General features: G+C 45.3%; 2 protein-coding genes across 4 annotated transcripts in view; one reads left to right on the top strand and one right to left on the bottom strand.

Annotated features, from left to right (window-relative positions):
* The first annotated feature begins 110 nt into the window (after positions 1 to 110).
* HOMEZ (homeobox and leucine zipper encoding) lies at positions 111 to 19830 on the top strand. Of its 2 annotated transcripts, none has more exons than XM_003952444.6 (2): positions 111 to 268; positions 16701 to 19830. In XM_003952444.6, exons 1-2 carry the CDS (start codon positions 223 to 225, stop codon positions 18305 to 18307), a joined length of 1653 nt encoding a protein of 550 aa, XP_003952493.2. In that variant the 5' UTR covers positions 111 to 222; the 3' UTR covers positions 18308 to 19830. The 2 variants fall into 2 exon arrangements, with proteins under 2 accessions (XP_003952493.2, XP_001150591.3); XM_001150591.7 differs by lacking the exon at positions 111 to 268 and adding an exon at positions 7805 to 8065.
* Positions 19831 to 20408: 578 nt separating this feature from the next.
* The window catches only part of RNF212B (ring finger protein 212B), a 35558-nt gene continuing 34784 nt past the window's right edge, over positions 20409 to 21182 (bottom strand). Inside the window, exon 15 of one of the 2 annotated variants that reach the window (XM_001150530.6) lies at positions 20409 to 21063. In XM_001150530.6, coding sequence (XP_001150530.3) covers positions 20995 to 21063 — 69 coding nt within the window. In that variant the 3' untranslated portion in view covers positions 20409 to 20994. The remainder of the gene's footprint in view (positions 21064 to 21182) is intronic. The other variant, XM_016925881.3, reaches the window with a different exon arrangement.

Raw genomic sequence — 21182 nt, 5'->3', positions numbered from 1 at the left:
AAAGGAGGGAGTCCTTGAAAAAGATTAAGTTCTAACAGGATTGACTTCTACATCACCGGAATAATGAAACAATCCAATTACCCTCAAAGTAATTAGAATGTTCCTAATAGGGAAGCCCTACCCTGAGAATAACAGATGCCTCCTCATTACATCATAATGGCCAAGTTGTGATGTCGGCACAGAGAACTTACTCTTCACTAAGTGTTGTAAGTGAAACAAGATATGCTGAAGAGCAGAATCAGCATGAGGAGCAGACACCCCAGGAGAGGTAAGTGGGTTCTCTCCATGGCTTATTGTCCAGGGTCTCTGTGGCCCCAACCTCACTGCAGACTTCTCACATTTTAACTTGGGGTTAGGTGTGTCTAAACTCTTTTCTCCACTAACCTTCAGTGCAGCTTTTGCTATCCCAAGTCTATCCGAAATCCTCAATCATTTCGGATAGCTGCAGTTCTTACTAATCAGCTCTCCAGCTCTGATATTTCTTAGGAGACACAGCACAGGGTATTGGAGTATGATTTCCCCAGACGGCACAGAAACTCTCCATATCCATTTGGTTAGTCCCAGGGGTAGATCCAGGTTTTTGGGTGCCTGAAGTGTGCAACTTTTGGAGCCCCCTTTAAGACAAATAAATACAAGATTGGGGGGGAAAGTGAATATTTGTTTTAGAATGAGAAAAGCTGTCAACGAATAATTTTTTTAAAAGCTGTCAAAAATTGTCTACCCGACAAACCTATATATTGCTCTACGTTTTTTAAGCTGCCTGCTCTTTGATAGCCTTTTCATATGATGATTATGTTTTCCTAAAGAGAAAAGTAATTCAGTCTTCCAGAAAGATTAATCATATTTCAAAAATTCCGGCCCCCCCCTTTTTTAATTTTTTAATTTTTTTATTTATTTTATGTATTTTATTTTATTTTGAGCCAGATTCTCACTGTGTCACCCAGGCTGGAGTGCAGTGACGAAATCACAGCTCACTATAGCCTCAACCTCCTGGGCCCAAGTGAGTCTCCCACCTCAGCCTCCCAAGTAGCTGGGACCGCAAGCATGCACTACCACAGCTAATTTTTTTTTTTTTTTTTTTTTTTCTGAGGAGATGGGATTTTGCCATGTTGCCCGGGCTGGTCTCAAACTCCTGAACTCAATCAGTCTGCCTGCCTCGGCCTCCCAAAGTGCTGGGATTACAGGAATGAGCCACTGCCCTTGGCCTTCTTTGTTTGTTTGTTTGTTTGTTTGTTTTTTGAGACAGAGTCTCGCATTGTGGCCCAGGCTGGAGTGCAGTGGTGCAATCTCATTTCACTGCAAGCTCCACCTCTCAGGTTCACGACATTCTCCTGCCTCAGCCTCCTGAGTAGCTGGGACTACAGGCGCCCATCACCATGCCCGGCTAATTTTTTGGTATTTTTAGTGGAGACAGAGTTTCACCGTGTTAGCCAGGATGGTCTTGATCTCCTGACCTCGTGATCTGCCCGCCTTGGCCTCCCAATTTTTTTTTTTTTTTGAGAGAGAGAGAGACAGGATCTTGCTGTGTTGCCCAGGCGATCCTCCTGCCTCAGTCTCCCAAGTGCTGGGATTACAGACATGAGCCATGCACCAGGCCACATTTTTAAAATTCTTGATAGTTTACAAAAATTTTATCTTCACACCTTATAGTGATAATGTCACAGATTTTTAAGATTTTTGTCAAACTTGTAGTGTTTCAAATTTGTAATAACTAATGTCATATACTATTTGAATTGGTGACATTATTTCTGGAAGCTATGCGTATTAGTTTACTAGGGCTGCCATAGCAAAATAGCACAGGTTGGGTGACTTGAACAACAAATTTATTTTCTCAGTTCTGAAAGCTAGATGCTCAAGATCAAGGTGTTGGGAGAGTTGCTTTTTTCTGAGGTCTCTCCTTGGCTTCTAAACGGCTATCTTCTCCCTGTGCCTTCACATGCTCTTTCCTCTGTGTGCACATACACACCTGTGTCCAAATTTCCTCTCATAAGGACACCAGTGACACTGTATTAGAATCCACCCTATAGACCTCATTTTATTATTTTATTTCGAGATGGGGTCTCGCTCTGTCACTCAGACTGGAGAACAGTGGTGCGATCACGTTTCACTGAAGCCTCAGTCTCCTGGGCTCAAGCAATCCTCCCACCTCAGTCTCCCAAGTGGCTGGGACTACAGGCACACATCATCACACTGGGCTAATTTTTTATTTTCTGTAGAGATGGGGGACGGGGTCTCACTGTGTTGCTCAGGCTGGTCTCAAGCTCCTGGGCTCAAGTGATCCTCCCGCCTTGGCCTCCCATAGTGCTGGGATTACAGGTGTGAGCCACTGCGCCCAGATCCTAAAGACCTTATTTTAACACAGCTACCTCTTTAAAGATCTTATCTCCAAACACGGTTACATTCTGAAGTACTAGGGGTTAAGACTTTAACATGAATTTTTGGAGGGATATAGTTCAGTTCATAACATTATAACTACATGGGGATACTTTATTCACAGAAGTAACTGCAAAGCACTTAAGTATACCTACTAAACCCACACTAAATGTATTCCTGCTCGGCACAGTGGCTCATGCCTGTAATCCCAACACTTTGGGAGGCCAAGGTGGGCAGATTGCTTGAGCTCAGGAGTTTGAGACCAATCTGGGCCACAAAAAAGTACAACAAATTAGCCAGGTGTGGCGGTGTGCCTGTAGTCCCAGCTACTTGGAAGGCTGAAGTGGGAGGATCACCTGAGCCTGGGGAGGTCAAGGCTGCAGTGTGCCATGGTCGAACCAATGCACTTCGGCCTGGGGGATAGAGCGAGACCCTGTCTCAAGAAAAAAAATATATATATTACCAACTCCCATAGCCAATCCCAAAATGTCCATGTCTTTTCCACTGCCACCTGACAAAAGGAGACGTGATGGAGGGGAAATCATAAAGGAAAAAGACCTCAATTTTTTTCTTCTTTTTTTTTTTGTTTGCCTTTTAAAATTTTTTTATTTCAATAGGTTTTGGGGAACAGGTGGTGTTTGGTTACATGGATAAGTTCTTTAGTGGTGATTTCTGAGATTCTGGTGCACCCATCACCTAAGCAGTGTACACTGCAAGCAATGTGTAGTCTTTTTTTTTTTTTTTTTTTTAGATGGAGTTTCACTCTTGTCGCCCAGGCTGTAGTGCAATGGCTCCATCTCAACTCATTGCAACCTCCGCCTCCTGGGTTCAAGCGATTCTCCTGCCTCAGCCTCCCGAGTAGTTGGGATTACAGGCATGCGCCACCACGCCCAGCTAATTTTGTATTTTTAGTGGAGACGCGGTTTCACCATGTTGGCCAGGCTGGTCTTGAACTCCTGACCTCAGATGATCCGCCCACCTCGGCCTCCCAAAGTGCTGGGATTACAGGCATGAGCCACTGTGCCCAGCCCAATGTGTAGTCTTTTATCCCTTACTCCCCTCCTACTCTTTCCCCCGACCCCAGTCCCCAAATTCCATTGTATCATTCTAGCACCTTTATGTACTCAAATAACTTCTAGGCTTAATTGTTTGTTAAACAATCCAATAGTAAAGATATCCATCTTACCGGAAATGTCTCAGAAGAATAATTTTGTTACTATCTTTAAAAGTGTGAAAACAACCAGAGGAGGAAAAAATACAGTAAACTTTAGCTCAATTAAGTTTGAGGTTGCAGTCAAGAAATGTGAAATTATTAATACACTGGGTTTTTCTACTGACTTCTACATCCATAATTGCAGAATAAAAATTAAGATTCAAAAATTTCTCTTTTTTTTTAAATTTTACTTTAAGTTCTGGGCTACATGTGGAGAACGTCCAGGTTTGTTACATAGGTATACATGGGCCATGGTGGTTTGCTGCCCCCGTCAACTCATCATCTAGGAGAACTCAGTCTTAACCAATTACCATTTAAGTATATTTTTTCAAACTTTACAAAAACCTACAATCATGTTAACACATTGCTGGGGCTCCTCCCATGCTTTGGGTGAGGTCTGTGCAGGGAAGGACTCTGAAACTTTAGAATCCTTAGCTATAGAATAGGGTTGTCCAATTTTTTTGCTTCCCTGGGGCCACGTTGGAAGAAGAATTGTCTTGGACCTCGCATAAAATACACTAACACTAATGATAGCTGATGAACAAAAATAACAACAACAAAATCACAAAAACTCAAAATGTTTTAAGAAAGTTTATGAATTTGTGTTGGGCTGCATTCAAAGCTGAGCTGTCCTGGGCCACATGTTGAACAAGCTTGCTATAGAGTAAAATGTGCCTCCAGACAGCCCTGCTAATGTCTCACTCATGCAAAGGGAAAGAAAGCTTTCACTAGAGATGGAGTATTAACATCTCTACAGTGAGGATGACATGAGTCCCCATTCCTTAGCAGTGGTCCCTGGAAGAGCTGGGGGAGATTATTGTCTTGCTAAAGTTGGGATCCTTGTCAGCCTGGACATCTCCCTTCCCTTCACTTCCCCACCCCAGTTCATTCCATCCAAAGCTATAGGGAGAAACCCACATAGAAGGAGGAGGCTTCAGCCTGCACTCTAGAACTGAGGCAGGAGAGTTTCTTTTCCCTTCCTGGGATTCCCCTTATTCCTAAATCTGTCTTCGATTCTGCCCCCCACTCCTGATTCTTGGCAGTGTCTTTCTGAGACAAGAAAGGTGACTGGACCATCCACCTTTTGTAATTCCAAGCCCATGATTAGTGACATCCAGAGTGACTCATTGAACCCTCCAGGGTCAGGTGTTTTGTTCCCACTGACGGTTCTTACCTGGCTTTCTAGTCAAACACGCATGAATTCCTCTCAGTCAATGCAGTCTCATTAATTGTTTGGATTATGAGGGAATAACCTCTCCACAGGTAACAGAGTTGTTGCTGCCGCCTAAAATGTTTCACTTTTCCCTTCATTACATACAAACCAATGAGGCATTGTGGATAATCATGATTTATCAAAAGGTTTGTATATATCACCAGCCTTGGTTCAAACCCTAAAGGATCAAAAGTGTCTAATTAAAGCTGATTTATATATGTCTTTCCATTGTTTACCCCATGATGTTTTTTGCCAGATATTAGTTTGAAGGATGTGGAACTGGCTATTAGGAGTTGAGATTGTTACTAAGTGAAATGAGGGAGGACAGGAGGCAGGGGCAAAGACAGGGATAGCAGCAGAAAATAGAGCTCAGTTCTGCAGGAGAGATATGATGCCTGGCCACCTTAAAATAGCTCTGTACCTTAGAATGCAGCAACAAAGAATACATTATGATGGCTTCTTGGAGGTATGTAAGGAGGGGGAGTGGTGAGGTCTGGGAATACAGGACAAAGTCTGAAAATGTTTTATATTATATATACGGTATTACATTACCTAAGTAGGCAAGTATATTATACATACGGTATTACATTAACCTAAGTAGGCAAGAAGAGACTTTTTCAAAGACCAAAGAACAGAAAAGTCACTTCAGAAAAGATTGTTTCCAAGTTTTAGGCACGTTTACTAAAGAAAAGTTGTGGGCCGGGCGCAGTGGCTCACGCCTGTAATCCCAGCACATTGGGAGGTCGAGGCGGGCGGATCACGAGGTCAGGAGATCAAGACCATCCTGGCTAACACGGTGAAACCCCGTCTCTACTAAAAATACAAAAAATTAGCCGGGCATGGTGGCGGGCGCCTGTAGTCCCAGCTACTCGGGAGGCTGAGGCAGGAGAATGGCGTGAACCCGGGAGGTGGAGCTTGCAGTGAGCCGAGATTGCACCACTGCACTCCAGCCTGGACGGCAGAGTGAGACTCTGTCTCAAAAAAAAAAAAAAAAAAGAAAAGAAAAAGAAAAAAGAAAAAAATTTTTAATCAGAAAACTTACTGAGGATCATAGACTCAGGTCTATAGACCAAAAGCAGCCCTTTAGAAAGGTTCAGTCAGGCGTGGTGGCTCATGCCTGTAATCTCAGCACTTTGGAGGCAGAGGTAGGTGGATAGCTTGAGCCCAGGAGTTTGAGGCCAGCCTGGCCAACATGGCAAAAACCCATCTCTACAAAAAAATACAAAAATTAGTCATGGCAGCGCATGCCTGTAGTCTCAGCTACTCGGGAGGCTGAGGCAGGAGGATTGCTTCAGCCTGGGAGGTCAAGGCTGCCATGAGCCAAGATGGCACCACTACATTCCAGCCTGGACAACAGAGTGAGACCCAGTCTCAAAAAATAAAATAAAAATAAAAATAAATTTTTTTAAATAGAAAGGTTCAGACTGCTCTGACGGTATTTTAATTTACAGCTTACATACAGGTAGTGGGGGTTCAGTATGTGCTCAGAAGTTACCTCAAATTTGCTCACAAGTTACATTAAAGCAGAATCACATAAAAGTTTGGGTGTAAGAGTACATTTGGTTATAGATTACAGAGGCAACATCCCTAACCCCATTAGACATCATCTTATGTGCAGGAAAAGGCAAGGACTAGGGTCATTTATCTTTTATTATTATTATTAATTTTTAGAGGCAGGGTGTCACTCTGTTGCCTAGGCTGCAGTGCAGTGGTGCAATCATAGCTCACTACAGCCTACAACTCCTGGGCTCAAATGATCCCCCTGCTTCAGCCTCCTGAGTAGCTACAAGTGCATGCCACCAAGTCCAGCTAATTTTTAAATTTTTCTGTAGAGACAGGGACTCGCTATGTTGCTCTTGCTGGTCTTGGATCCTAGCCTCAAGCAGTCCTCCCTCTTTGGCCTCCCAAAGCGTTGGGATTAGGTTTATGAGCCACTGCGCCCAGCCCATTTATCTTTTAAGGAATATAGCGACTCAGGCAAGAGACATAGAGGACTGTGTGCCCTATCCTGTTCTGTCTTCAAAGGATCTTTCCAGAGACGTCAGAGTCAGAGGCTTTGTGAAATTATGTTGCCAAACAGAATTGAGCAAGCCTGTCTTCTTACATTTGTTACTCTGTCTCGCAGAAGATGGGGAATCCTAAAATACAAATTTTGGCCCATAACTTCATACTGTGTGGGATACTGCTTTGTTGAAGTCCATTTTATTGTCATCCCTTTCTTTTTGTAAGTTAAAAAAAATTTTTTTGAGACAAGGTCTCGCTATGTTGCCCAGACTGGCCTCGAACTCTTGAAATCAAGTCATTCTCCCACCTCAGTCTTCATCCCTTTCTAGCTAGTGAAAAACAAATACTATGCAGAGCTCCGCGTCCTCTTTTCTAGGGCAGGGAGGGGAGCCTGAGGGTCTGGTAGGTCCCAATGAGGTGACTGCTCCAGCACTTCGTCTTTGGGAACATCTGTCTGGTGCTAGTTTGACCCGGGAAACGGCCTAAGTCGCCCGCAGGCTCCTAAGGTCCTCGTCTTTCCGGGTGGCAAGACATCTGATCCATCTCGAGAACAAGTTCCCGGTTGCTGTAGGCGCTTTGTTACAGCTGACGCTGCTGGTGGCGGTTGGGCTCTCGGCTGGGAAAGGCGCAGCTCGTTTGTATGGCTCGGGAGGGGGCACTGAAAAGGTCTTCCTGGAGGGCTTCCTTCAGAAGGAAACAAATTGGGAGTTGTTGGCGGTCCAGACAGTTCAGCAAAGTGCAGTATCCCTCCTTGGGGAATTTCGGAAGGATCCTGGCCCGGTGTACTCCAAAGGTCCGGCGCCGATAGGTCGACGGTAGGGGGAGGTACCATGCACTGCAGCTTGGCCCCAGGGGACATCTTCCCTGCCCCACGCATCCAATAGATGACCCCAGCTGAGGCCCACGCAGCCAATACCTGACTTCAGCCGAGACCCACGCAGCCAATGGCCAGCCCGGTGCGCTTCGCCCGTGCCCGCCCGCCTGCGCCTACCAATCAGGACTCGGGCCACCTTGGCACCGCCTCTGGACGCCCACCCCACCCATCCGCCCCGCCTCCAACTTGCTCGAGCAGGGCTGGGTAGACCGGCGCGCTCCCGGGGACGGTGGGGGGGGCAGTCCCGGTTTCGGCCATCGCTGGGGTGGGCTCGGAGCGGCCGCACCGGGCAGCAACCCCACTCCCACTCGGAGGCCCCCTGCCCTCTCCCCCACTTCCCCCCGGCCCATGGTGCGAGGCTGGGAGCCGCCGCCCGGGCTGGACTGCGGTGAGTGATCCCCAGCCCCTTGGACTTCCCCTCCCAGCTCGTGTACGGTCTCCCACCTCTGGAGCCCCATCCCCGCGCTGGTGGGGGGATAATTCTAGGTTCGAAGTGGCCCGGTTCTCTCTTTTTTCTCCTCTGGACTTTTCGGTTCCCTCCCCTGTTGTAACTAGGGGAGGGTGAGTGTCTGTGTAGGGGAGGGCAAGAAGGTTGGGTTGGGGCGCCCTTGGCGAGAGTAGGATTGAGATTCGCCTGCCTCATGGGGCTCATCGTCCCAAGTGCAATAACTTTTTGTTCCCTGACCCAGTTCGGAGCCTTCTGGACTGCCTGTGAAATGGAGGATAGGAGAAACATTTCCTTCCCAGGCCCCCCCGCCACACAAACCCCCAACCCCCACGGCTACCTCCTGGCGACCTCAACACACGTGCAGAACCTGGCCTTGCTTCTGGGGATCAGTGGCCTTTGGGAATGAAAGGTTTAGAAGAAACTGCCCCTCTGACTCCCGTACCCAGCCATACATACTAAGAGAACCAACCAGGAAACTGAGAACCCGAGTCCTCTGGGGTTCCTAGTGTTGCGTCCTATTCTGAGACTCCTAAACTGAAAGAAGACTCAAGCTGAGACCTGTTTGGTAATGTGGGCCCCTATCAGGAGATTTTTTTTTTTTTTTTTTTTGTCATGTGAACCTCCTTCCCATCATACACTTGAAGCCCTTTTATATTACATGATTCGGTTAGTTGGTAGTAATTGAAAAAGCCAGATTGGGAATTTTAAAGATAATGCATACATATCTTAAACATTATAATTAAAAGTATATCCATTTCACCAATCTTTTGATGTAGTGGTGAGACTGTTTTTGTGTCTAAGACTGCTGTTCAGAGTTCCCAATTCTCTTTCCAGTATTAACTACACAGGGAGTCTCAAACCTGGCTGTACCCTGAGAACTTTTAAAAACTGTGGATGCCTGGACCCCAGTACAGACTATTGAACCTGAATGGGGAGGAGGGTGGCCTGGTTTTTAAGCTTCCCAGGTAATTCTAGTGTGCAGTCTGAGAGCCACTCAGGCACTTTCATCATCTTTGGTTTCCCGTTTTGCTTTATTTAAAGTGAAGTATGAATTTAGACACTTCTGAGTGCAGAGTACTTTTGAGATTAAGTCCCACCGCTCAATCTTTTACAGTTGTCTTGCTCACTCCCAACTCAACAATTTTTAAAATGCATACTCTTCTTTGCGTTATGTCTCTCCAAAACATTTGACTTAGTTTTCATAGGAGCAATTTTTTAAAAATCAGTATTCCTGAAGAAACAATTTTTAATGCAGTGATTTTTCATAGGTTTAACATGAGGTTTAATTACATTATTATATAGACACTGAAAAATATGGACATAAGCAGGTTTGTAATCACACAAAACTGGCCCCAGGACACAGGACAACTGAATGAAGCAGATGATTTTGGCGCACTAGCAGCAGCCTACTAGCCTTTAGTTTCCAGTGTACTGTGGGTATTGGTCATGTAATCCAGTGGCTCAGTTAAGCCAGGCTCCTGGCCCAGTTGAGCATCCCTCCCTTCCACTCTTTCCAACTAATACCACAAATACTTTGGCCCTTCTAGACGCACTTGAATTCTTGAGTATTCCATCAACTCTTTACGTTCATTCACATCAAACTGTTCATCTTTAAGTGACTATCACTATTGCCTTTGTTAAGTTGGAAGGATATGAGGCAGTAAGCCTTAACCTGGCTTCTTGGCAGTAACTAAAGCCCCTGAGTTTATTGTGTAAGTGTGAATGTTTATTTTGGGAAGGTTAGTCATAACTTTCTGAGGGTCTGTAACTTTTGTCTGATTCTCAAAGAGGTTCATGAACTAAAAAGTTAAGAAGCATATAAGCTGAATATCACTATAAGTCTTTAAGGCCCTTAAAACTGTATCCCCAAACACATTTCAGGAGTACTTCAGATTGTCTCTAAATAAAGATTTAGGGAATTCTAAAGGATCATATCTCATCTCCCACTTTTATTTATTTATTTATTTGAGACAGAGTCTCACTCTGTCCCCCAGGCTGGAGTACAGTGGCGTGATCTTGGCTCACTGCAACGTCCGCCCCCCAGATTCAAGCGATTCTCTTGCCTCAGCCTTCCCAGTAGCTGGGACTACAGGCGCATGCCACCATGCCCGGCTAATTTTTGTATTTTTAGTAGGGACGGGGTTTCACCATGTTAGCCAGGCTGGTCTCGAACTCCTGACCTCAAGTGATCCTCCCGCCTCGGCCTCCCAAAGTGCTGGGATTACAGGCGTGAGCCATTACACCCAGCCTCGCCTCCCACTTTAACTGTCTCCTACTTTAACGATAAGCCTAGGTTCAAACCTAAAGTTCTAGAGTCCTCTTTTTCCTAGGACTGTGTAAACACAGAAACTGGAAGTTGAAGACAGTCCATTCTTGTCTTCCATCTGTCCAGGGATATGGAAAGCCCAAGGGGAAAGAAGGGTGTTATACTGTCTCAGAGAGAGAGAGAGAATTTTTTTTTCCATTTTTAAAATTTATATATTTATTTGTAGAGGTGAGGTCTCGCTATGTTGCCCAGGCTAGTCTTGAATTCCTGAGCTCAAGTGATCCTCCTGCCTCCCAAAGTGCTGGGAATACGGGCATGAGCCACTGCACCCAGCCATGACTCCATATATTTTTATTAGTGATTTTTAAGTAGCAATGGGACATATCTGGCATATTTAATAAGGATACAAATTTAGAAGTTGTTCAGAATAGATATTCACCACCACCACCACCACTACCTCCTCTGCGCTAGGACTCCTCACTTCAGCTTTTGATTCCCTTCTTTTTCTACTCAATCCAAAATGGACACACAAGAACACAAGATACTCTAGTGTCTTTATTATGATTTTGATTACTATAGGGTCTACCCTACCTGTTATAATTCTCATGAGCCATTCTGGTTGTAGTTTTCTCTTAGTTCAAAGCCAGATTCTTCCAGGGAAGTACCAGCTATACAGCTGTGCCTTGATTTAAGCCACCATTCTATTTCAGGAAGTGTTCCATAACTGGTGTTTTGTGTAAGTGAAAACTGAATGCATATAGTACACCAAATATGTTGTTTGCAGTACTGTATGTTACACTGAAATATCAAGCTGATGCCGAGAATATGAAGGACATCAAGCCACCTAAACGAAAGTAAAATGCTTCCTTACAGCTTTTAATACTTATAAATGTGCCTGCCTTATATTCCCATCTGGCAGTATTCATCCTCACACTGGACTGCTTTGTTCCTTATGCTTTATTTTCCTTATCTCTAAAGTGTTATTGTGTCTTTATATAATAGGACACAAATGAGGTTAAGTAGATGTCAAGCATTGCCGTCATAAAGTATTCTCCAGCTTGGATTCGGTGGTGTTCTCGGTGGGCCACAATTTGTAAATGGTAGTTTAGCACCTGGCCATGCAAGCAGTGCCTCCCAGGCCATTTCAGCTGTGTCCTGGATGAACCTGGAAGGCGAAAGGTGGAACTATCACATAGGCAACTGACACACCGATCACAAAGGATCCAAATTATGGATGCAGTTCTAAAGCACTGGTTTTCATACATTTTTTTAAGTGGCAAATACATTCTGAAATTGTATTTAAACCCCAAAATATAAAAGTATAGAATCACAGATACACTGGTTTCCTCATCGCTAACTAGAATTAGGGCTCTGCAAAAATAGATTGAAAACAGTGAATGTTAAATGATTCAGTCTTTGTCCCAGTTACCCCATTGTCTAGGAGGAGCATTACTTCACATCAAAATCACCTCCATGAAGTTGAAGTCATGATAAAAGCTGCTATTTATTGAGCCCTTACTTTGTTCTAGTTATAATGTCAAGTGCACTTTTTCATTTAGTCATAAACTTGCTGGGTAGGTGCTTTTTTGCTTTTTTCTTTTCTTTTTGAGACAGGGTCTCTCTCTGTCACCCAGGCTGTGGTGCAGTGCACAATCTCGACTCACTGCAACCTCCACCTCCCAGGCTCAAGCAATCCTCCCACCTCAGCCTCCTGAGTAGCTAGGACTACAGTTGCGCCACCATGCCCAGCTAATATTTTGTATTATTATTATTATTATTATTATTTGTAGAGACAGTTTCACCATGTTGCCCAGGCTGGTCTCAAACTCCTGGGCTCAAACCATCTGCCCACCTTGGCCTCCCAAGGTGTTGGCATTACAGGCATGAGCCACTGCGCTCGGCCCAAGGTGCTTTTTTTCTCATGAGAAACTAAGGCTTAGAGAAGTTAAATAACTGCCCGAGGACAAGCAGCATTCTAGGAAGTGGAGTTGCATTAATTTGTCTCACCCCGGACATCCATCCCCTAACATTTGCTCTATGCCCTGCCTATGCATAACACCTAGCACGTAGTACTATTACGTACTCTCTGCACTGTCTTCACTTTGTTACATAGGAGGAAACCAGGCTCATGTAAGTTAAGTAACTTGCCTGAGATCACATAGCTGATAAGTGGCAGAACTGGGATTCAAACTCAGAGGTTGGCCTTATTGAAGAATTCATATTTCTACCCATCATGCCATGCTGCCTCCATTGACCCTCTTAAGGGGCTCTTCAAGCAGTATTGCTTTCAGCGTCTGCGTGGCCTCAGTTAGTTAGATTTGCTTGTTAAAAGGAAATGATGACACGTATTAAAATGCTTCTGAATTTTAAAAATCATGGTGTAAAATCCCTGCGATCACATTGCTCTAAATGTATGGACTTGAGGTTTATTTTTGCAATTCATCGTGTAGCATTTACATAGGAATCCTGTCCTGTCCTTAGCAGATCAGGAGTAATACTTAAAAACACAGATAGAAGGCTGGGCCCGGTGTTTCACGCCTGAAATCCCAGCACTTTGGGAGGCTGAGGCAGGCAGATGACGAGGTCAGGAGATCAAGACCATCCTGGCCAACATGGTGAAACCCTGTCTCTACTAAAATACAAAAAATTAGCCAGGTGTGGTGGCGTGCGCCTGTAGTCCTAGCTACTCAGGAGGCTGAGGCAAGGGAATCACTTGAACCCAGGAGGCGGAGGTTGCAGTGAGCCAAGATCGCGCCACTGCACTCCAGCCTGGCGACAGAGCAAGACTCCGTCTCCAAATAAAATAAAACAAAATAAAAACAGATGGGATTCCCCTAAGAGTAAAGGGTGATGGATGTGTTAAAGGGTCTCTAGTGCCCACACAGGGAGCTGAGTTAAAAATTGTCAACAGAATATTCTGGGAAATAACTTGAGCAGTCATTTCAGGAAAGCAGCACAGTCAAAGGCTATTCCTGCAGTCCCCATACCCATAATCCTGGGAGCAGTGGTGCTGCTGGGTAGCTTGCAGGAGCTGGTTACAATTTATAATGAGCCTGTCCACCTGGTCCTGAGGAGAAAGCTGGGCTGAAAAGATAAGCTCAGGAGACCTTCTGCCCTGTGTGGAGGGGGCTGTTAGTGACTGAGGGAGCTTTCTGGGCTCCCTGGGGAGAAGCTGAGCTGTTGGAAGAGACAAAGGCTGGGGGAGGGGATAACCTTTGTTCCAAGGCTGACTTGGAGGAGGAAACATTCCCCTCTCTATTTTCACATGACCTAAAGGGTTAGGGGAGTGAGCCTCATTTATCCCCAATCTCTGACCCATATCTCTCATCCAACCAAGAGATGGAAAAAATAAAGCTATCAGGTTTGGGCTTAGGGCTTAAAGGTACTGTCAGTCGCCTTCCCCCAACACTCCACCACCAAGAAGGGAAAGAAAAAAGGGGGCTGGGCAGAGGACAGTGCTGTCCTACCTTCCAGATATTCATCAGTTGTGTTCCCAATCTGTTGATCCACATTCTAAATATAAATTGTTAGCAGCCAAAGAGTTAGTAACAAGCCAGGAACAATGTTGTGCACCTGTAATTCTAACTACTCAGGAGGTTGAGGCAGGAGGGTCACTTGATCCCAGGAATTCGAGGCTGTAGTGCATTATGATTGCACCTATGCATAGCACGCCAGCCTGGGCAACATAACGAGAACTTGTCTCTAAAAAAAAATAGTGGCCGGGCGCGGTGGCTCACGCCTGTAATCCCAGCACTTTGGGAGGCCAAGGCAGGTGGATCACCTGAGGTCAGGAGTTCGAGACCAGCCTGGCCAACATAGCATTAGATATGAGTTCTAAATTTCTCTTCAAAGAATCAATATGTCAGTATGTTCAATTCTTTGCCTTCTACTTTTAAACTTAACTTCCTTGTAAAGCAACCTTTTTCAATCACCTGCTCCACCCTGACTCATTCCGATTACCTGCTCTGCCCTGACTCATTCTCCACCCTGACTCATTCCGATTTCCTGCTCTGCCATAACCATTTTCCCCACCAAACCACTCACCCGGTCACTCTCTTTAAATTAGCCAATCGGAATTAGTTTAGCCTGTGCGGGCTAACCCTAGCCAATATGGGAATGACAGCGGCAGGGGCCACCTGTGTCAGGAATAAGAACTTCTTCCCCTCTTTTGTCCAGGTGTGTGCTCACCACTGCTCCATCTATGAGGGCGCACCCTTCTATAGAAGTAAATTGCCCTACTGAGAAGAAAAAAAAAAGAAAATTTTATATTCGATTGCTATTTCTTTTGTGGCACCGAAACTTTATTTATAACAATAGTGAAACTTCGTCTCTACTAAAAGTACAAAAATTAGCTGGGCATCATGGTGCACGCTTGTAATTCCAGCTACTCGGGAGGCTGAGGCAGGAGAATCACTTGAACCCGGGAGGTGGAGGTTGCAGTGAGCCAAGATCACGCCACTGCACTCCAGCCTGGGTGACAGAAAGACTCTGTCTCAAAAAAAAAAAAAATAGTTATTAACAATTCTGGCCAGGCGCCGTGGCTCACGCCTGTAATCCCAGCACTTTGGGAGGCCGAGGCCGGTGGATCGCTTGAGGTCAGGAGTTAGGGACCAGCCTGGTTAACATGGTAAAACCTTGTCTCTACTAAAAATACAAAATGTAGCAGGGCATGGTGGCACACGCCTGTAGTCCCAGCTACTCAGGAGGCTGAGGCACAAGAATCACTTGAACCCAGGAGGCGGAGGCTGCAGTAAGCTGAGATCATGCCACTGCACTCCAGTCTAGGCAACAGAGCAAGATCCTGCTCAAAAACAAACAAACAATTCTGAGGGCCGGGTACAGTGGCTCACTCCAGTAATCTCAGCAGTTTGGGAGGCTGAGGTGGGAGGATCACTTGAGGCTAGGAGTTTGAGACCAGCCTAGGCAACATAGTGAGACCCTGTCTACAAAAAATTTTAAAATTAGCCGGATATGGCTGCATGTACCTGTAGTCCTAGCTACTTAGGAGGCTGAGGTGGGAGGATTGCTTGAGCCTAAGAGTTCAAAGCTGCAATGAGCCATGATCATGCCACTGCACTCCAGCCTAGGCAACAGAGTGAGACCCTGTCTCTTGAAAAAACAAAAACAAAAATGCACACACACACAAACCAGTTGAAATTATTGCTCCTCTTGTTTCTGTGGTTGAGTCTTCACTATGTGATTCTTGTTCCATGAATTTAGAAGGTGAGAGTTGGTGGATAGCTTCTAGAAGTGGGTTTGAATAGGAAAGATAAAGGCTGTATCAGAGCTATGATGGTGCCACTGCACTCCAGCCTGGGTGGCCTGGGTGACAGAGCAATATTATCTCTTTAAAAAAAAAAAAAAACCCACCAGCTGGGTGTGGTGACTCATGCCTGTAATTCCAGCTTTGGGAGGCCAGAGGCAGGTGGATCACGAGGTCAGGAGTTCAAGACCAGCCTGGCCAAGACGGTGAAACTCCATCTCTACTAAAAATACAAAAAGTAGCCGGGCGTGGTGGTGGGCACCTGTAATCCCAGCTACTCGGGAGGCTGAGGTAGAGAATTGCTTGAATCTGGGAGGTGGAGGTTGCAGTGAGCCAAGATCGTGCCACTGCACTCCAGCCTGGGCGAGAGAGTGAGACTCCATCTCAAAACACACGCACACACACACAGACACACACATACACACTAAAAAAAGCTATATCAGGATCAGTTTTCCTTCTTAACTTCTAAAGACAGATTTTTTTTTTTTTTGATAGGGTCTCACTCTATCACCCAGGCTGGAGTGCAGTGGTGCAATCATAGCTCACTGCAGCCTCAACCTCTCAGGCTCAAGCAGTCCTCCTGCCTCAGCCTCCCAAGTAGTTGGGACGACAGGCACGAACCACCATGCCCAGCTGATTTTTAAATTTTTTGTAGTCTCACTGTGTTGCCCAGGCTGGTATCAAAGCTCTGGGCTCAAGCAATCCTCCCACCTCGGCCTCCCGAAGTGCTGGGATTACAGGCATGAGCCACCATGGCTGGCTTTAAAGACAGATTTTTTTCTTGGAACAACACTCACCAGTCATGTGGCTTTGGGTAATTTAACGTCTATGGACTTTAGTCCACAGAAAATGGGAATTAAAGCAGGGTCTGATGACTTAAGTTTATGAAAATTAAATAAGAAATTGTTGAAGCACTTAAAAAGCAATACAACATGATACAAATAGAAATTAAATTGTTTTGGTGTCCAGCAGTTAGTTTGGTAGAAATTGAGCAGTGTGTCAGAAGAGGAGACCCAGTGATTGAGCTGTTTGTCTTCTTATTACAGCTATCTCTGAAGGGCACAAATCAGAAAGCACCATGCCTCCTAATAAAGAGGCCAGCGGTCTCAGTAGTTCACCAGCGGGGCTCATCTGCCTCCCTCCAATCTCTGAGGAGCTACAGCTTGTGTGGACCCAAGCAGCCCAGACCAGTGAGCTAGACAGCAATGAACACCTGCTAAAAACCTTCAGCTACTTTCCCTATCCCAGCCTAGCAGACATTGCCCTTCTCTGCCTACGTTATGGGTTGCAGATGGAGAAAGTCAAGACTTGGTTTATGGCCCAGCGCCTCCGCTGTGGTATTAGCTGGTCATCTGAAGAAATAGAAGAGACTCGAGCCCGAGTAGTCTACCGTCGGGACCAACTCCATTTCAAATCCCTTCTCTCTTTTACTCATCATGCGGGGCGGCCCCCAGAGGAGGTGCCTCCTCCTCCAATGCCAGCTCCAGAACAAGTTGGTATTGGAATAGGTCCTCCAACTCTTAGCAAGCCCACCCAGACGAAAGGATTGAAGGTAGAGCCTGAGGAGTCCTCTCAGATGCCACCACTGCCACAGAGTCACCAGAAATTAAAGGAGTCCCTGATGACACCTGGCAGTGGGGCATTCCCCCACCAATCAGATTTTTGGCAACATCTTCAAAGCAGTGGCCTCTCAAAGGAGCAGGCAGGCAGGGGTCCCAGCCAGTCACATGGCATAGGTACTGCTTCCTGGAACCACTCCACAACCGTCCCCCAGCCACAAGCTCGGGATAAACCCCCACCAATTGCATTAATTGCCAGTAGTTGTAAGGAGGAGTCAGCATCTAGTGTTACTCCCTCTTCTTCCTCTACCTCTTCTTCTTTCCAGGTACTGGCTAATGGAGCTACTGCCGCCTCTAAACCCCTCCAGCCACTAGGCTGTGTCCCACAGTCAGTGTCACCCAGTGAACAGGCATTACCCCCACATCTGGAACCAGCCTGGCCCCAAGGGCTACGGCATAACTCAATACCAGGTAGAGTTGGCCCCACAGAATACCTTTCCCCAGATATGCAACGCCAGCGAAAGACCAAGCGCAAAACCAAAGAGCAGCTGGCTATCCTTAAATCCTTTTTTTTACAGTGCCAGTGGGCACGGCGTGAGGATTACCAAAAGTTAGAACAGATCACTGGTTTACCTCGGCCTGAGATCATTCAGTGGTTTGGTGACACACGCTATGCCTTGAAGCATGGGCAACTAAAGTGGTTTCGGGACAACGCAGTACCTGGTGCCCCTAGTTTCCAAGACCCAGCAATTCCTACACCGCCACCATCAACCCGCTCCTTGAACGAAAGGGCTGAGACACCACCTCTGCCGATCCCTCCACCCCCACCGGATATACAACCCTTGGAGAGGTACTGGGCAGCCCACCAACAGCTACGGGAAACTGATATTCCTCAATTGAGTCAGGCATCAAGGCTTAGCACCCAGCAGGTGCTGGATTGGTTTGACTCTCGATTACCTCAGCCAGCTGAGGTGGTAGTTTGTCTAGATGAAGAAGAGGAAGAGGAGGAGGAAGAACTGCCAGAAGATGATGAGGAAGAGGAGGAGGAGGAGGAAGATGATGATGATGATGATGATGTGATCATACAAGACTGAGTGGGGAGCTGGGGGAGGGGAGGTCTGTTACTGAAAGATGAACCAACTTAGTAACTGTTTAAACAAAGAAACCACATTTTTAAAATTACGTTGTGGCAGAGAACTAAAAAGCTTTGTGTTCTTCAGGGTGGGTGGCAGGGGGATATAGTGAGGGTGGACCAGGGAGAATGACCATAGGGCACTAAGTAAGGCTGGGATTGGATTAGCAGAAATCCAGACCTCTAACCTTAGGGTAGGGAGTGCTAAGGATCTGGGGAAACCATGGGCTGGGAAGCTGCTCTTGCTCTCCTCGTGTCTGCTGTTCTTTTCCCTTGGTGTACTATACAGAGGCCAGACGTTGGCACCACCTCTCCAGGAGGATTGGAAAGGAGGAGTAAAGGATTCTGATTTAATTGATGATTCCAGTGCATCCCCAATCCCACCATCTTACCTGGAATATAAGGCTGCCTTGTACCCCTTTTCTGAGCACAAGTCTGTGCGTAATGCAACTGACTCTCTTTTTTTCTTAATAACTGATCATTTCCTAGACAACCAAGATTCTCAATAAGTCCCAGTCTCATCACAAATATTAATATTTCCTTTTCCTCATACCAACTTGACTATGTTTCACCCGCTTCATGACTAAATCACAGGTGGCAGAATTTTTCAGTTCTTTTTTTTTTTTTTTTTTTTTTGAGGTGGAGTCTTGCTCTGTCGCCCAGGCTGTAGTGCAATGGCACAATCTCAGCTCACTGCAAGCTCCGCCTCCCGGGTTCATGCCATTCTCCTGCCTCAGCCTCCCGAGTAGCTGGGACTACAGGCACCTGCCACCACACCCGGCTACTTTTTTGTATTTTTAGTAGAGACGGGTTTCATCATGTTAGCCAGGATGGTCTTGATCTCCTGACCTCATGATCCGCCCACCTTGGCCTCCCAAAGTGCTGGGATTATAGGCATGAGCCACCGTGCCCGGCTATTTTCAGTTCTTATGCTGTGACCACTTTGCCTTGTAGCTTTTTCTGTCTTTCCAAAATCCTCACTCTGTTCATTGTTTGTCTCAGGGAAAATCTTCCCCCACCGAGCTTGTAAAAAACTTTAGTAATTGGGTGGAGAATAATTTAGAATGGATATTTATTGGAGGTGGTAATTAGGGAAGATGCCCTTTTAAAAAGTAGAATTGTGTTACAAGGGGTGAAAGAGAGGGAATAGTTTCTCCTTGTTGAAGGGCAGTGAAGGTAGGTTTCAGGTTTGGTTTTACAAACCTGTTAACTACCTCCTGTCCAGCTTGACAGAGACTAATTTTTCATCTTTTTGCTGTCAATTTGTTTCCAGAAAAGAGACTTTTCCCTCTCTTGATAGGATCTGTCTTAGGGACAGAGGGACCATCGTCTTTAAGTGAATTAATTATTGATGTTTTAGAATGGTTTTCATCAGTTGGGATCAGCTATATGGCAAATAGGTATCATCAATGAGTTAACCATCTAAAAATAAAAGAGTGGAAGCCCTAAAATGCTAGAATAATAATAAAAAGGCCAAAAATAAAATTGTTTCTCTCTCATCCACTTTGCCACTCCTATGGTTTAGGGATTAATGGAACCAAATCCATTAACATTCTAACTCAGCATACTTTTAACTTATTGTTTGGAGGGGCAGGACTTATTGAGGTAAATTAAAAGAACAAAAACTTTAAAAAGGAAGTAGTTCAGCATCTATCGCCAGCCAGGTTGTTTCTCAGCCATCAAATGATAATGACTAAAATTTCTGAGGCTTCAGGAGTAACAGAGATACAACAGTCTTGGAGGTAACTCCATTTGCTACAGGACAGGCCCTTGCCTAAAAGAGAAGGTATCTAGAAATGCCTTTAAAATAAATTCAGAGTACCAGAAAGGGTATGGGGATCCTAGTTCAGATACAAGATCATTCCCAAGACCTAATTTATTTCTGGCAGATGCCTGCTATTTTCTGTTTTTCCAGTATTTTTGCTTAAGGCCAGCTTGTGAGTGGCTAACCTATTTAATTCGTCATTTCTGCCTTTTAAAACCCAAAGTAGAATACATGTTTGATCTCAGTGATAGTGTTGTTCGCCCATTCCACCATTCTAGAGCTTGTAAAAGTGATAGAATTGTAGCAATAAAAGGGCATCGTCTTTATTTTACTATCTATATACTAAGCTGAAAATCAGTGTCTCCAACAGTTGTTTTCAATAGAAAGGAAAATTAACATTTAATAGTAACTAAGCATAGAGGAAATAATAGACAAATAAAAAAGTATAATAAGGAAAAGAACAGAGATATTGCTCGTTAACATTGGCAATGGGACAGTATATCCAAAGCTAAAAATGAAATCCAGAAATGAAACAGTGATGAGTATATGATCCATCACAATCCCCATTCCCAACTCCCAACCAAGCATGATGCCAAGAATTATTTTTTTGACCTTTGTTCCAAATTGTAGGAAATGAGGGGAGCTACCAATGTCTTCTGGAAGAGATATAAACATCTTCCTGAAGCACTGGCCTTTTGTAAGACCTGACCACTGTCCTGGGAGGTGATAAGGGTGAATAGGGTAAAGATGGAGGGAGCATAAGGTACAGAGTGAAACTAGGAAACAATGCAGGGATACATTTTCCAGGGCCATCACCCCTAATGTGTACTGGAAGCTACAGTCCATCCTTCAGCAGCATGTATAGATCAGATCTTGAAGATGATCTATCTAGAAGTGGTCCATGCTTCTCTCCCACTGGGTAATCCCATATGCCTCCGTTGTTGGTAGAGAGTCTGCAGCAGAGGACAAGAAGGTAGATGTGGGTGTTTATAACAGCAAAAAGGGCAAGCAAGTCTCTCTGAACCTGTTGTATGAAGCTTATCAAGACAGACACCACTGCTTTTGCTTCCCC

This window comes from Pan troglodytes, chromosome 15 (genome assembly GCF_028858775.2).
Source record: "Pan troglodytes isolate AG18354 chromosome 15, NHGRI_mPanTro3-v2.0_pri, whole genome shotgun sequence".
NCBI lineage: Eukaryota > Metazoa > Chordata > Mammalia > Primates > Hominidae > Pan > Pan troglodytes.
This window is presented reverse-complemented; position numbering and strand designations above follow the sequence as displayed.